Source organism: Lynx canadensis, chromosome C2, assembly GCF_007474595.2.
Source record: "Lynx canadensis isolate LIC74 chromosome C2, mLynCan4.pri.v2, whole genome shotgun sequence".
In the NCBI taxonomy this organism is placed as follows: domain Eukaryota; kingdom Metazoa; phylum Chordata; class Mammalia; order Carnivora; family Felidae; genus Lynx; species Lynx canadensis.
Genome location: NC_044311.2, coordinates 5,414,237 through 5,428,691, shown reverse-complemented (window position 1 = coordinate 5,428,691; position 14,455 = coordinate 5,414,237). Strand labels below are relative to the sequence as shown.

Here is a 14,455-nt window from a genome sequence, read left to right as displayed (position 1 = left end):
ACAGTTCAGGTATATGAAATCACACTGAATATTACTACGTGTATATTTATGCCATGATAACTCCGAAGTTTTTAAAAACCTGAATCAATAACAGGAGATCACACTGTGCCGTAGGATAATATAATCAAGCTTCCACTATGAGAGCTATGAACAATCAGGGAGCCTCTAAATGCCAAAGCTGAAAGCAGCCTTTTATTGTAACTTTATATTCCTTTTGGCTTAGAATTTAAGTCACCATTTTTTCAGTGAAAAGAAACAAACAAATGAAAGCTCCTGAAGTACTATTCACACGTATGAGATTGGCAAAGTCCCGAAAGTCGGATAACATCTGAGATTGGCAAAGTCCCGAAAGTCGGACAATTCCAAGCACTGGTGAGTACACAGAACAACGGAGATGCCTGTGCATGTGTGGAGTGAGCTGATACAAGCACTCTAAACAACTTCACATCACTTTGCAGAACTTCCTAAAGTGGAAGGATGAGCATGTTCTATAACGCAGTAATTTAATTCCTACCAGTACATCCTAGAGAAATGCTTCACATGTACACCAGAAGTCAATGTTCACAGTTACACTGTTTATAAAAGCAAAATTAAGACAATTCAAAGGTCCACCAATAGGAGAATAAAGTATGGTATAAAGATACAATATATTGTGAAAATCAGCATTCAAAATGGTTAAACTATACCTTCACACACATTAAATTAAAATTAACAACTGAGGAAACTGATGTTGGCAAGGATGCAGAGAAAGGGGGAAACGTTTGGACCATTGGTGGGCATGCAAACTGGTGCAGCCGCTCTGGAAAACAGCATGGAGGTTCCTCAAAAAACTAAAACTAGAACTACCCTACGACCCAGCAATAGCACTACTAGGTATTTACCCAAAGGATACAAAAATGCTGATTCGAAGGGGCACACGCACCCCAACGTTTATAGCAGCACTACTGACAACAGCCAAAGTATGGAAAGAGCCCAATGTCCATCCACTGATGAATGGATAAAGATGTGGTATACGTATACAATGGAATACTGCTTGGCAGTGAAAAATAGTGAAATCTTGTCATTTACAACAAAGTGTATGCAACTAGAGTATATTATGCTAAGTGAAATAAGTCAGAGAGAGACAAGTATCATAGGATTTCACTCATATGTGGAATTTAAAAAACAAAACAGATGAACATAGGAGAAAGGAAAAAAATTAGGTAAAAAGACGAGGAAGGAAAAACATAAGAGACTCTTAAATACAGAGAACAAACTGAGGGCTGCTGGAGGGGAGGTGGGTGGGGGAATGGGCTAAATGGGGGATGGGTATTAAGGAGGACCCTTGTTGGGATGAGCACTGGGTGCTGTATGTAAGTGACGAATCACTAAACTCTACTCCTGAAATGAATACTACACTGTGTGTTAACTATTGTGAATTTAAATTAAAAAAAAAAAGGTTGAACTATAGCTTCACACCTATTAGAATGAAATCCAAAATCATAATGCTGGGTGAAATAAAGGCAAGAATATGCAGAATACATATAATCTGATATCATTTCTATACAGCCCAAACATTAAAGTCAATTGTTTTAGGGAACAGTATGTATACACGTTAACAGTGGTTACCTTCGGGAGAGAACAGAGAGATACGAGACTAAAGAGCAGTACGAGGAGCACTGACGATGTTCTAGATGGTGAATTCACAGGTGTTAACCATCTTCATACTTGATATTTACACCCTGTGTGTTTGTACGTTTGGAATATTTCACTTTTAAAAAGCATACACTTTTTAAAGACCCAATTCACTCAAACCACACTTAGCAAATACAGAGCACCCAGAACTAAATAATGACAATGTACTATTTCCTCTTCAAAAACCATCTCTCTATATATCACACTTAAGTGTTTCATTCCTCTAGATTGACGCAAAGTGTAAGAGTTTACAATGTACACTTTTCAGAAAAATAATTGATTTTATTATTATAAACATGTAGATCACTTACATATAGCCATTTTCCTGGACAAGTAATTAATACTGTTTTCCAATGCATGTACCCTTTCCTGTCTTCTCCCTAACAGTGGCATATAAAAGAAATTTCTTCCTCTTTTTATAATTCTTACTTTGGGTTTTAAGCAATGAGAGTGGAAATCAGCTATCATTCAAATAAAGATGCTTGCCAAATTGTCTACCCATTGCTTCTTGTGAGTCTTTCCAAATAACTTTGTGGGAATATTGCTCAGCATTTTTAATACAATCCTTTACCTGGGCCCGATTCCAAAATGTACAACTGGAAAATCCATTTAACTACACTTAACACAATCTTAATCAACTAAGTGTATTACAGATAATTTTAGTTAAAAGCAGACACGCTCAGATATCCTTCAAAAATGCACAAGAATGTCTCCTGAAAATGCATTTATTTAAGTGGAAAATAAAAACGAGAAACAAATTTTACATTTACAATCATACCTAAGAATAAATGTAAGAAGAGAGGTACAAGAGGTACTCAGAACAATAAACATTATTGACTGAAATAATGATTATGGGTTGGAGACTCACCCATATAGGTGCCAATTCTCCTCAATTTTTCTATAAATTCAATGCAATCCTAATCAAAATCTTCCCAGGTTTGGGTGTGTGTTATGAATGCAATTTTACAATCTGATTCTAAAACTTAAATTGACAAAGAGTTAAGAATAGCTAAGACATTCTTGAAAAACAGAAAGTAGGAGGGCTTCCCCAACAGCAAGATATATTATAAAGTCATCATAATTGAGTGAGGTGTTAGAGCAGGCAAAGACAAATTCACGTAGGAGCTATACCCCAGATAGATAACAGGGCACATTTCTGCTTACAGAAGAATGCCAGTTAATATCTGCACAACAAATGGTAGAATCTGAATGATCACCGTTACACAATGACTGGTGAAACAACCGATGTTGGCCAACGGTCACCACTGGGTGCTAACGTCTAAGGCGAAAGGTGAGGAATCAGATTGACGGCACCCGGAACCGTGTGAAAGATACTGCAAAGATAACGTGTGTCTTTCGCTGGGAGGCAACATATAGTACGGCTCCCTTGAGGAGACACCACTGTCAATAACACAGTCTACATCTGATCAAGCCCCTCGTTCTAACTACTAGGGGCTGGAATACCAAGAGTTCAGAACATGTGAAACTTGAGCACAAGTAATTTGGCCTCTTCAATAAATAAAGAGGAAAAGAAGAGAGAAAGAGAGAGGGAGACAGAGAGACAAGGAAGGCAGACTTTTAAAAGAGATTTAAGCAATTTCTCAATCAAATCCAAGGTACGGATACTACTTGGCTACTGATTCAAATAAACCAACTGTTTACCACCATCACCACAAGAAAACATTTGTGAAGCTACAGGTAAGTTTCACTGTGACTAGTTATTTGAACATACTAAGGAATTGCTGTGAAATTTTTTGGTGTGATACTAGTACTACGGTTATTGGTTTCATTTTATCTTATTTTTTAATGTTTATTTATTTTTGAGAGAGAGAGAGAGAGAGAGAGAGAGAGAGCGAGCGCATGAGCAGGGGAGGGACAGACAGAGAGGGAGACACAGAATCCAAAACAGGCTCCAGGCCCTGAGCTGTCAGCACAGAGCCCGATGCGGGGCTCGAACTCACAAACCGTGATATCATGACCTAAGCCAAAGTCAGATGCTTATCCAACTAAGCCACCCAGGTGCCCCTAGTACTACAGTTATTGTTAAGGAATCCTTTGTATAAATGTATACTGAAATTATTTATATCAAATAAGATATGATATTTAGGACTGACTTTAAAATAATCCAATAGAGCAAGGTTAGGAAAGGTTGGGGGTACAGAGGAATCAAGATTAGATATGTCTTGATATTTGTTGAGGGTGACATGTACGTGTGTGTTCATTATATACCACACTTACTACTTTTCTATACATCTAAAAAATAAAAAAATTAAGACAATGAAGACACCAGCTAGTAAATATCTTTACAATACATATATACATATACACACACACATACATATATGTATACATGTATATGTAGTACATAAAACAAGGATTAATATTCAGAATTGTTTTAAAACTGCAAATCAGGGGCGCCTGGGTGGCGCAGTCGGTTAAGCGTCCGACTTCAGCCAGGTCATGATCTCGCGGTCCGTGAGTTCGAGCCCCGCGTCAGGCTCTGGGCTGATGGCTCAGAGCCTGGAGCCTGTTTCCGATTCTGTGTCTCCCTCTCTCTCTGCCCCTCCCCTGTTCATGCTCTGTCTCTCTCTGTCCCAAAAATAAATAAACGTTGAAAAAAAAAAAAAAAAATTTTTTTTTAAATAAAAAAAAAAAAACTGCAAATCAAAGGAAAAGGGGAGACAAAAAAGAAATGGCTGGGACTTCGCAAAAGAAGAAATACAGCTAAAATGAATGAATAAAAAAATGAACAATCATATAAGATGTTCAACATGATTACTAGTAAGAGAGAGGTAATTAAAATCACAAGTCATAGCTTAGCATTAAGGGCCATAGCCAAGCATTAAGGCCCTTTACTAAATTTAGCGCCGCTGAATTAATTTAGCACCAGCATTAAGGGGCTGGAGTGACAAGACCTCACACACACTGCTGGTGGGAATGAAAACTAGTACAAGAAACATAGAAAACAATCTCCTATATTATCTTCAAATTGCATCTAGTTTGCCAATCTAGGATAGGATGTGCGTGAAAGCATTCACATCCTATGACTCAGCAAGCCCGGTCGTAGTTGTACAGAGAAAGTCTCTCACGTGAGTACGGGGAAGACGTGTACAAGAACGTACAAAACTGATAAATCAAATTGAGCGAACAAGAGCCACACACAACACAGACGTATCTCAAAACTTGTATTATGCAAAAGAAACAAATACAACCTTACAGTATGATTCTATTACATAAAGTTTCAAAACGAGCAAAATCTAAACAAAATATTGTTTAGAAATATATACATAGGTGGTACACAATGAAGAAGAACAATGGTTAACACAGAGTCGGGGAAAAAGTCAGGGTGAGGGGAGGAATAAAGATATTATTGCAGAGGCTTACATAAAGGTTTCTGAAGAACCGGTCAGTAATCTTTTATTTCTTCCTGTATGATGGGTGCTTATTCTGTTGTTACTCTTTAGAAAGACCCAGCATGGTCACCTGGGGGGCTCAGTCAGTTAAGCGTCTGACTTCAGCTCAGGTCACCATCTCACGGTCTGTGGGCTCGAGCCCCACATCGGGCTCTGTGCTGACAGTTCGAGCCTGGAGCCTGCTTTCAGATTCTGCGTCTCTGCCCCTCCCCTGCTCATGTTCGTTCTCTCTCTCTCTCTCTCAAAAATAAATAAACATTAAAAAAAAAAAACAAAAAGGCAGCATGGTGAGGAGATTAATGTGCATATTCAACCAGACTGGGCTGGTGAGAGGATTAAACGAGCTGAGATACGCAACAGCGCCTCACACTTAGCGTCACTCAGGTGTTCCCCGCCTTCCGAAAATTCACATCACGCCGCTTCTCTTTCACAAAAGGCCTGCATCAGTACATGCCTCTGCTAACCGCAAGATATCTAAAGAGGCTTTTTGCTTTTACAAAAAAAGGTGAAGTGAAAAGCGTGCTCGGCATCCATTCTGCAGGAGGCCATCAGAGACGCGGCACAGACCGCTGCAGCCAGCGCGGCCCCACCTCACCCCTTCCCCAGCAACCACACTCAGTATCGGCCGCTGTCGCTTTGCACCGTGCCCGTGAGCATCTGTGTTTTATCTCGATTGGTTTTGTGCGTCTGTTAGCAAGACATGTCTAAGGTATCAGACAGGCCTAAGAGAGGAGATTCTCGGGTCTGGGGATGCTAAAAATTTTTCCACATAAATTAATGGTAATTGCTTCTTTGCTTTACACCATTTCAGCTAATGAAAGGTATGACAGGAACGCTCTGCTCTCGGAGGAGGGAAGGGACGCGTACAGGTGTTAGTTATTAAATAAACTGGACACGTGTGTTCATTTTACGATTTAAAACTGAGAACAAAAGAAAATGATAAAAATCTGGAGGTGAAACTAACAAAAAGAATCAACAGTATTCTCTATGCACTGCTGAGCACTGATGCAGCAGTTACGCTGACGATCGCATCTGCTGACTTAGACATGGCAAACGATCCTTGTAGCAGGAGTCCCCTCTGCAATGAGCCACGGGCCACTTCCAAGGCGGTTTTCTCTTGTTTTTGAAGAGCATTTTGGAAAGAATCCAAAGCGAGGCCTTGCTTAATTTAATTAAAAATTGTATAATATCTTGTCATTTCATTGCATTAAGTAAGAGCTTTCAAAAACACAAAGGAGGGGCGCCTGGGTGGCGCAGTCGGTTGGGCGTCCGACTTCAGTCAGGTCACGATCTCGCGGTCCGTGAGTTCGAGCCCCGCGTCAGGCTCTGGGCTGATGGCTCAGAGCCTGGAGCCTGTTTCCGATTCTGTGTCTCCCTCTCTCTCTGCCCCTCCCCCGTTCATGCTCTGTCTCTCTCTGTCCCAAAAATAAATAAAACGTTGGAAAAAAAAAAATTAAAAAAAAAAAAAAAAACACAAAGGAAAGGTTTAGATTTAGGCCCTAGTGCTTCCCCGAAGAAGCAGAAAGCTTTACAAAACATTTAGCAAAATAAAACTATTCTTAATGAAGTGAGGTGTAAAACTGAGAATGGAAAATTGTAATGAGATTATTCAAGGACCATGATTACCTCATGATTGTGAGTTTACATAGTTGTATATAACCATGTAAACACTCAAGTTCATTTTTAAAACCCTTTGTAAGTAGTGTATTTATTTCAATCAAGACAATATTTCCAAATCATCCTACCTTGAATATAAGAATTTTTATGAAATTATTTTCTCCCTAAATCCAAGCTTAAAGTTAATAATTGTGGCACTATTATAGTAAAAACCGGAAGCATCTAAAAGATATAACTGTGTCTGTATGAGTACATACAGTAGATTATACAAATGTTTGCATACATACAGAAGAGTCTGGAAGAATATACATAAATTGCCAGTAGGTCGGTTCCATCTGGATAGTGTGGAACAAGTGCAGTCCCACTTACACACTGCAGCAGTTTGATTTTTTTTACAATGAATACGCATTATTTTGTTTTAGATTACTAGCATGCTTTCCTTAAAACTAGCTGTTATCGGTGAATTACAAAGGTAAAATATATTCATGGTAAAGAACAGACGCGCAAAGACAAAAACAAAAATCATCCCTAAATGCACCAATAGGAGATAACCACGAATCACATAAGAGACCATTCATACCTTTGTAAGGTGTCCCCACAGTTGTTGCATATACATTCTTTTCATATTTCTTCAAACGGTCTTCTAAATTGTGAATCTGAAAGTAACAAATACTCAAATTGTATCATAAGATTCACACAGAAACCATATGTAAAAAAAAGGGCTTCTGTAGGCACTAGGTTCTTTAATACTGAAGACAGAATACAGGCAAATACAATTAATACGAATGGTTTCTTAGATATGGCACCAAAAGCCATAGCTACATCAAACAAAAGAGAAACATATCTACAACATATCTACAACATACAACATAGAGAAACATATCTACAACAACAAAAGGGAAAATACACAAAATGACCTTTATCAAAAGTAAAACTTTTGTGCCTCAAAGGATATTATCAAGGAACTCAAAAGAGAACCCACAAAATGGAGAAAACACTTGCAAATCACATACCCGATAAGGGACTTGTATCTAGCATGCAAGTGTGAAGCGTACAACTAAACACGAAACCAAATAACCCAACTAAAAAATGAGCAAAGGACTTGAACAGACATTGTTCCAGATAAGACATGCAAATGGCCAACAAGCAGATAATAAGATGCTCAACATCATCAGTCATTAGGAAAATGCAAATGAAAACCATAATGAGAAACCACCTCATACCAACTACCATGGCTATATCCAAAACACTTGTTGGTGAGGATGTGGAAAAACTGGAATCCTTATAACTTTGTTGGTGTGAACATAAAATGGTGCCGCCACGTAAAATAGTTTGGCGGTTCATCAAAAAGCGAAACATAATTACCACATGATCTAGCAATTCCACTCCTGGGTATACATACCCCAAAAAAGCGGAAATAGGTACTCAAACCAAAACTTGTACATAATGTTCCTGATGGCACTATTCGTAATAGCCAAAAGGTAGAAACACCCCAAACATTCATAAACTGACGAATGGATAAACAAAGTACGGTATATCCATATAATGAAATAGTATTCAGCCATAAAAAAGTATCAAGTACTGATACATGCCACAATGATGAATCTTAGAAACATCATGCTAAGCAGAAGAAGCCACATAGGAAAGCTAGGTTTTGGGGCGCCTGGGTGGCTTGGTCGGTTAAGCGTCCGACTTTGGCTCGGGTCATGATCTCACGGTCCGTGAGTTCGAGCCCCGCGTCGGGCTCTGTGCTGACAGCTCAGAGCCTGGAGCCTGTTTCAGATGCTGTGTCTCCCTCTCTCTCTGCCCCTCCCCTGTTCATGCTCTGTCTCTCTCTGTCTCAAAAATAAATAAATGTTAAAAAAAAAAATTAAAAAAAAAAAAAAGAAAGCTAGGTTTTATATGATTATATTTACAAAAGATACTCCTAACAGGCAAATTCACAGACACAGGAGTAGATCAGCGGTTGCCAAAAGGTAACAAGGAATGACTGCTTAATGGGTTAGGAGGTTTTCTGATGGGGTGATGAAGAATTCTGGAACTAGATAATGGTGATTGTTTCACAACACTGTGAATGAACTAAATGTCAATGAACTATGCACTTTGGTTAAGATGGTCAATGTTACGTTATGTGTATTCTGCCACCATAAAAATAACTAATATAAAAATTGCCATGCTAGCAGTTGGAAAATTTGAGGATGCTAAAAGAAGGGAATTTTAAGGCAGCAATCTTGAGAATAGATGAGAAAAGATAAACCACTGGGAAGTAGGAAAAAATTAAGTAGCATTGGGACTTAGCGTCCATAATTTTTTTAAAAATACTGTGAAAATTTTCTATCGTACTCACCACAGAGAATATAGTACAATTAATGCCCATATGCCCATCCATTACCTAAGTTCAACGATTATCAAGATTTTTGTATGTATGACTTTTTAAGAAAACTGGAAAATCCCCAGAGATGTAGCCTTCAAACAGCCTGCTGACTTGTGTCGTTCTCTCTCCGGAGTTTGGAAAAAAAGACTTCTAAAGATGATGCACCACAGACACACGTACACTGGGATTTTTATGCTTGTGCATCCTTTTAGGCACATATACATAATCCTTTTTAAATCTAATAATTGGACAATATATGGACAAAACTTATTCAAGTAAGACAATTTAGCCACTAGGAAAAAGTAGTAAAAATTGATGTCAAATATATTTTTCCCTCTGATAAAAACAAGAAAATTCCTTTTTTAATTTTTATTAATGTTGATTTATTTTTGAGACACAGAGAGAGAGAGAGAGAGAGAGAGAGAGAGAGAAAGAGTGTGAGCAAGGGAGGGGCACACAGAGAAAGAGGGAGACACGGAATGCAAAGAGGCTCCAGGCTCTGAGCTGTCAGCACAGAGCCTGATGCAGGGCTTGAACTCACAAACTGGGAGATCATGACCTGAGCTGAAGTCAGATGTTTAACCGACTGGGCCACCCAGGTGCCCCAGAAAATTGCTTTTTTAAAAAACTTAAGTTATTACAAATTAAACAAAAATTCTTATCCAAGATGTTAAGCACTGGAAAGAGTAAGATGCAAATGTTCTTGTTTAAATACATGCGATCGATCACAAATTTAAGAGATATCCTCTAGCACATTCGGATTTGGGAATAAAATTTCCTGTGCAAGACAAAATGGCAAAGCCAACTATTAAATCAGTATGATATCAGGTCTTTTTTAAAAATTAGCTAAATGAGATCCAAGTACATACTAATGTAAATTTTAAGGCAGTCAGTTTCAAACAGAAGGCACCAATTAAACCCGTACCTGTTCTCTGAACTCTTGCTCTTTCAACTTTGAATCACTGATTAGAGTAGTCTTCTGTGCTAGTTGTGTCTGAAAGAACAAAAGTCAGATCTGAAGCGCGTATGAATTTCATCACCGCCTGAATATACTACATTGCTTCGTAAAATTTTCCTTGCTAAAACAGTTACCTTTATGTTTTAACTTAAAACACAAAATACTCCTGAATACAATACACAATACAATATACAATATACTGCCTTCAGTCAAATTCAATGAAGAACTAGTCTTACCTGTAACTCCATAATTGTTACCTGAAAATGGAAAAGAAAAAAAATGAGTGGATACTACACTAAAATCTGTAGGAAACAATAAAATAGAATAATAGGAAATAACTAGAAAATAAAAACTTAGTCTTTTGGAAGTGATAAGATTTGAGATGAGACAACTTTAAACATTTGCTTTTAACCTGGTCTATTTTGTTACACAAACTATTGTAGTGTGGATACACACCAACACAGGTAAACACAAAGAAAAAGTACTGGAAATTCACTCACCAAACTCCTAACAATGATTACTACTTGGCAAGGACAGGTGCCCACCAGAGGAGGCTCATTCTATATACTTACGTATTATCTCTTTTATAACAAGAATATATTCATTTATTATTTCTATGATTCAAAAAAATTAAACATATTAACATCTAGTTAAAGCATATCGGCCCCTTAGGGAAACTTCTAAAGGACAATTTCTGGAAATCCACTCGAAGCTATAATTACAAACTATTTTTCATTGAACTCAACACTGATACGTAACTCACTGTCTCCCAGAAGCATCAAAGATGCTCAAGAAAGGATAAAAACTCATGAAGAATAAAACAAAACATTTTTTAGCGTAGAAATAATAATTAAGGATTTTTTAAATGTTTATGTAATTTTGAGAGAGAGCAGGGGAGGGGAAGAGAGAAAGAGAGAGAGAGAGAGAGAGAGAAAGAGACTGAGGATCTGAAGTGGGTCCGCTCTGTCAGCAGAGAGTCCGACGCGGAACTCACAAACCGCGAGATCACGACCTGAGCCAAAGTCAGATGCTTAACCAACTGAGCCACCCAGCCGCCCCAATTTCTCTCCCCTTTCTTTTGACACAAGGTAAAGGACTCAGGAGACCTTTTGAATATTAATTTCATGTTTCAATACTGGAAGGCATCCCAACACAGGTCAAAGTAACACTACATGCAACGATGCTTATTCTGATACTAAGGAAAGAACACGTAGTGAAGTACATGTACTCTCCTCAGAGAATTAATGTTTAACAGCACCTGGTCTATTCAAATCGTGACCAGATGGCAAAAACCAAAAACAGGAAAACTAACTTGCAACTATTAAAGAAATAGAGAAATAGTCCAGTAAACCTGCTGGGCGCTAACTGCTAAGTAAGATATATGCACAAGTAGCGCAGCATAGCAGAGCCCCTTATAAAGGCTTCTCCTCTCCATCTGGAAGAAGTGATCCAGGCAACGGGTCGTCCAGAAAATTGCTCCCTGGTAACTGACATTCTATAATGAATCCTCTACAGCCCTCGACGAGGAGGTCACGAACCTCATGGCCTCAGGCCGGTACCCTGTCCGGCGTCTCGAACTGGGGCCCACAAGCCCTATCAGCGTGCATTTGCTGGGGTGCAGACTGTGAAAGGCAGCCACACGGCAAACATGGCCTATCTTCATAGCATCGATTATACGGCTGGAATTCTAAAAATGCCTAGTTATGTACTGCCAGGTAGCTCTGAATCCAGTCCCATTTTCCAAAATAATCCCACTACATTTGCCTCTAGTCCATTAACCAAGGAGAAAAACAGAAATTGTTTTTCTTACTGATAAATAACCAAAAACAATTTATGTGACTACAAATAAGGATGTATTATAGAAGAGAATATAAAATCTATATGAATGTTTAGCACAGAATATAAAAATTCAAAATTATCATATTTTCAGTGTGCCTGGATGACTCAGCCAGTTGGGCGTCCGACTTCGGCTCAGGTCATGGTCTCACAGCTCGTGGGTTCGAGCCCCGCGTCGGGCTCTGTGCCGACACCTCGGAGCCTGGAGCCTGCTTCGGATTCTGTGTCTCTGGCTCCCTCTGCCCCTCCCCCACTCATGCTCTGTCTCTCAAAAGTAAATAAAAACATCACGAACTTTTTTTTAATTATCCAATTTTCTATGGACGCTTTTTGCCTAAGCCCCTGGGCCATGAGGTTCACTTTCCGCTGTATTCTTTCTTTCTAAGGAAAAGACTAAGAAGCATTGCTGTAACAGAAATGTCCAGGGGCGCCTGGGTGGCTCAGTCGGCTGAGCATCCGACTTCGGCTCAGGTCATAATCTCGCGGTTCGTGAGTTCAAGCCCCACATCGGGCTCCGTGCTGACAGCTGGGAGCCTGGATCCTGCTTCGGATTCTGTGTCTCCCTCTCTCTCTGCCCCTTTCCTGCTCACACTCAATCTCTCTCTCTCTCTCTCAAAATAAATAAATAAATATTTTTTCAAAAAATTAGAAAAAAGAAATGTCCAGGCTTAAAATGCCTGGGTGGCTCAGTTGGTCGAGCGTCTGACTTTTTTTGGCTCAGGTCATGATCTCACAGTTCAGGAGATCGAGCCCCGTGTTAGGCTCTGCACTGACAGTGCAGAGATTCTCTCTCTGTCTCTCTCTCTCTGCCCCTCTCCCACTCGTGTGCACACACACACTCTCTAAATAAATAAATAAACATTTAAAAAAAAAAAGAAATGTCTAGGCTCTGAAGTCTGGCAGATAAGGTTTAAATTCCCAACATAACATTTATAGTGTGAGCTTGGACACTTTATTTAACCTCTATGAACCTTGGTTTCACGGCCTATAAAACAGAGGCAAAAACCTCTCTCCTCAAGGTTTTGGGTAGGATTAAATGAGGTAGGTATGCATGTTAGCAGGCAAGTCAAATGACAGAAATGACAGTGTCTTTAAGAAACAGCAGCAAAGACCAGTTCCCCTCACTTTATCATTGCTAGGATTCTCCTCCTGATGCAGCCTTTGCTGGTATTTATTCTGTAGCTCCTCGAGTTGAGTCTGGAGGTCCATTACTTTAGCAGTCATTTCCTCTTCACGAGCCTTTAGGATAAAGACAAACAAACAAGTGTTAATTAACATATCAAAAAGAACATCATAGAGAGGCAACGCAGTATATGGAAAACCACCTCTGAAGGAGAAACAAATACCTAAACAGTTTGGAGGCACAAACCACTGTTTCTATGATCAGTCATGACTATGCTCTACACACCTTCTTTCATATCCCACTTTAAACACCATGCTCACCATTCCTACGATATCACTGTTCCCTCTCACTCCCTCTGTCCCCACCCCATAAAGCCCATTGAGCAGTGTCTTTCCCCTGAAGCTAGGGCTCTCAGGTTTGAACAACCAGCAGGTGTTCGCCAGGTGGTGACAGAACTCGGACACAGGGCCTGTGTGTTAGGACTCTGCCCTTTTCCACATTAGGATTTGATTTCCAGAAAATACCCGTTCACATAAATGAGGAGAGGGGCGCCTCAGTGGCACAGGCGGTTAAGCGTCCAACTCTTGCTCTTGGCTCAGGTCACGATCTCATGGTTTTGGAGTTCGAGTCGCGAGCTGGGCTCTGTGCTGACAGTGTGGAGTCTGCTTGGGATTCTCTCACTCTCTCTGCCCTGCCCCTCCCTTGCTCATGCTGTCTCCCTTTGTCTCTCTCAAAATAAATAAATAAACTTATTTATGATGGTGTGGAGCCTGCTTCAGATTCTGTCTCTCCTCCTCTCTGCCCTCCACTTGTGCTTGTTCTCTCTCTCTCAAATAAATACACTTAAAAAAAATTATAAACTAGTACTTTTAGGCACAGCAGTGCTCAACCAGCTAGTAACGTACTGATCACAAGAAGTTGTGCAGGCCTTCCCCAACCCTTTGGAAAAGCCGTGAAAATCAAGAAATGATTCTTTGTCCTGGTTCAGTACACCTGCACATCTATACATGTGCCTCCCAACAACACCAGTGGTTCTCTGGGCTAAAATGTTCAACTAAAGTCTATGTAAAAAAATAAAAATAAAAAAAAATAAGTTATTGTCCAGTGTATTAGTAGCCATGTAATGTCTCCATTTGCCCCAAACTTAACAAAAAACAAAAACAAAAACAAACAAACAACAACAAAAAAAAACAAAGCTGAAAAAGTATATGTGACTTATCGGTCCAAAACTCCTACCTAGAAAATGTGGTATTCAAATCATTCTCTCTTCTGCTTTGATTACCTTGTAAAGGCTATTGCCCATTCTAGATTTCTTCATTTGTCTTGATAACTGCCCTGACTTATCATACAGAGCAGTCCAGACCTCTTCTTGCTCTTATAAATCTTGCAATAACCTTTGTGCTGAAAGAACATTTGGAATTGGAATATTGATCAGATTTGAGTAATGAAGACAGGACAAG

At 39.4% G+C, this 14,455-nt stretch overlaps 1 protein-coding gene across 6 annotated transcripts in view; it reads right to left on the bottom strand.

Moving 5' to 3' along the window:
* The window catches only part of GOLGA4 (golgin A4), a 126,785-nt gene that overhangs the window by 15,714 nt on the left and 96,616 nt on the right, over positions 1 to 14,455 (bottom strand). For all 6 annotated transcript variants that reach the window (XM_030328626.1, XM_030328629.1, XM_030328628.1 and 3 more), the window contains 4 exons: positions 12,998 to 13,111; positions 10,273 to 10,293; positions 10,004 to 10,072; positions 7,285 to 7,360 (listed from right to left, as the gene is read on the bottom strand). In XM_030328626.1, the coding sequence (XP_030184486.1) occupies positions 7,285 to 7,360; positions 10,004 to 10,072; positions 10,273 to 10,293; positions 12,998 to 13,111 (280 nt within the window). The remainder of the gene's footprint in view (positions 1 to 7,284; positions 7,361 to 10,003; positions 10,073 to 10,272; positions 10,294 to 12,997; positions 13,112 to 14,455) is intronic.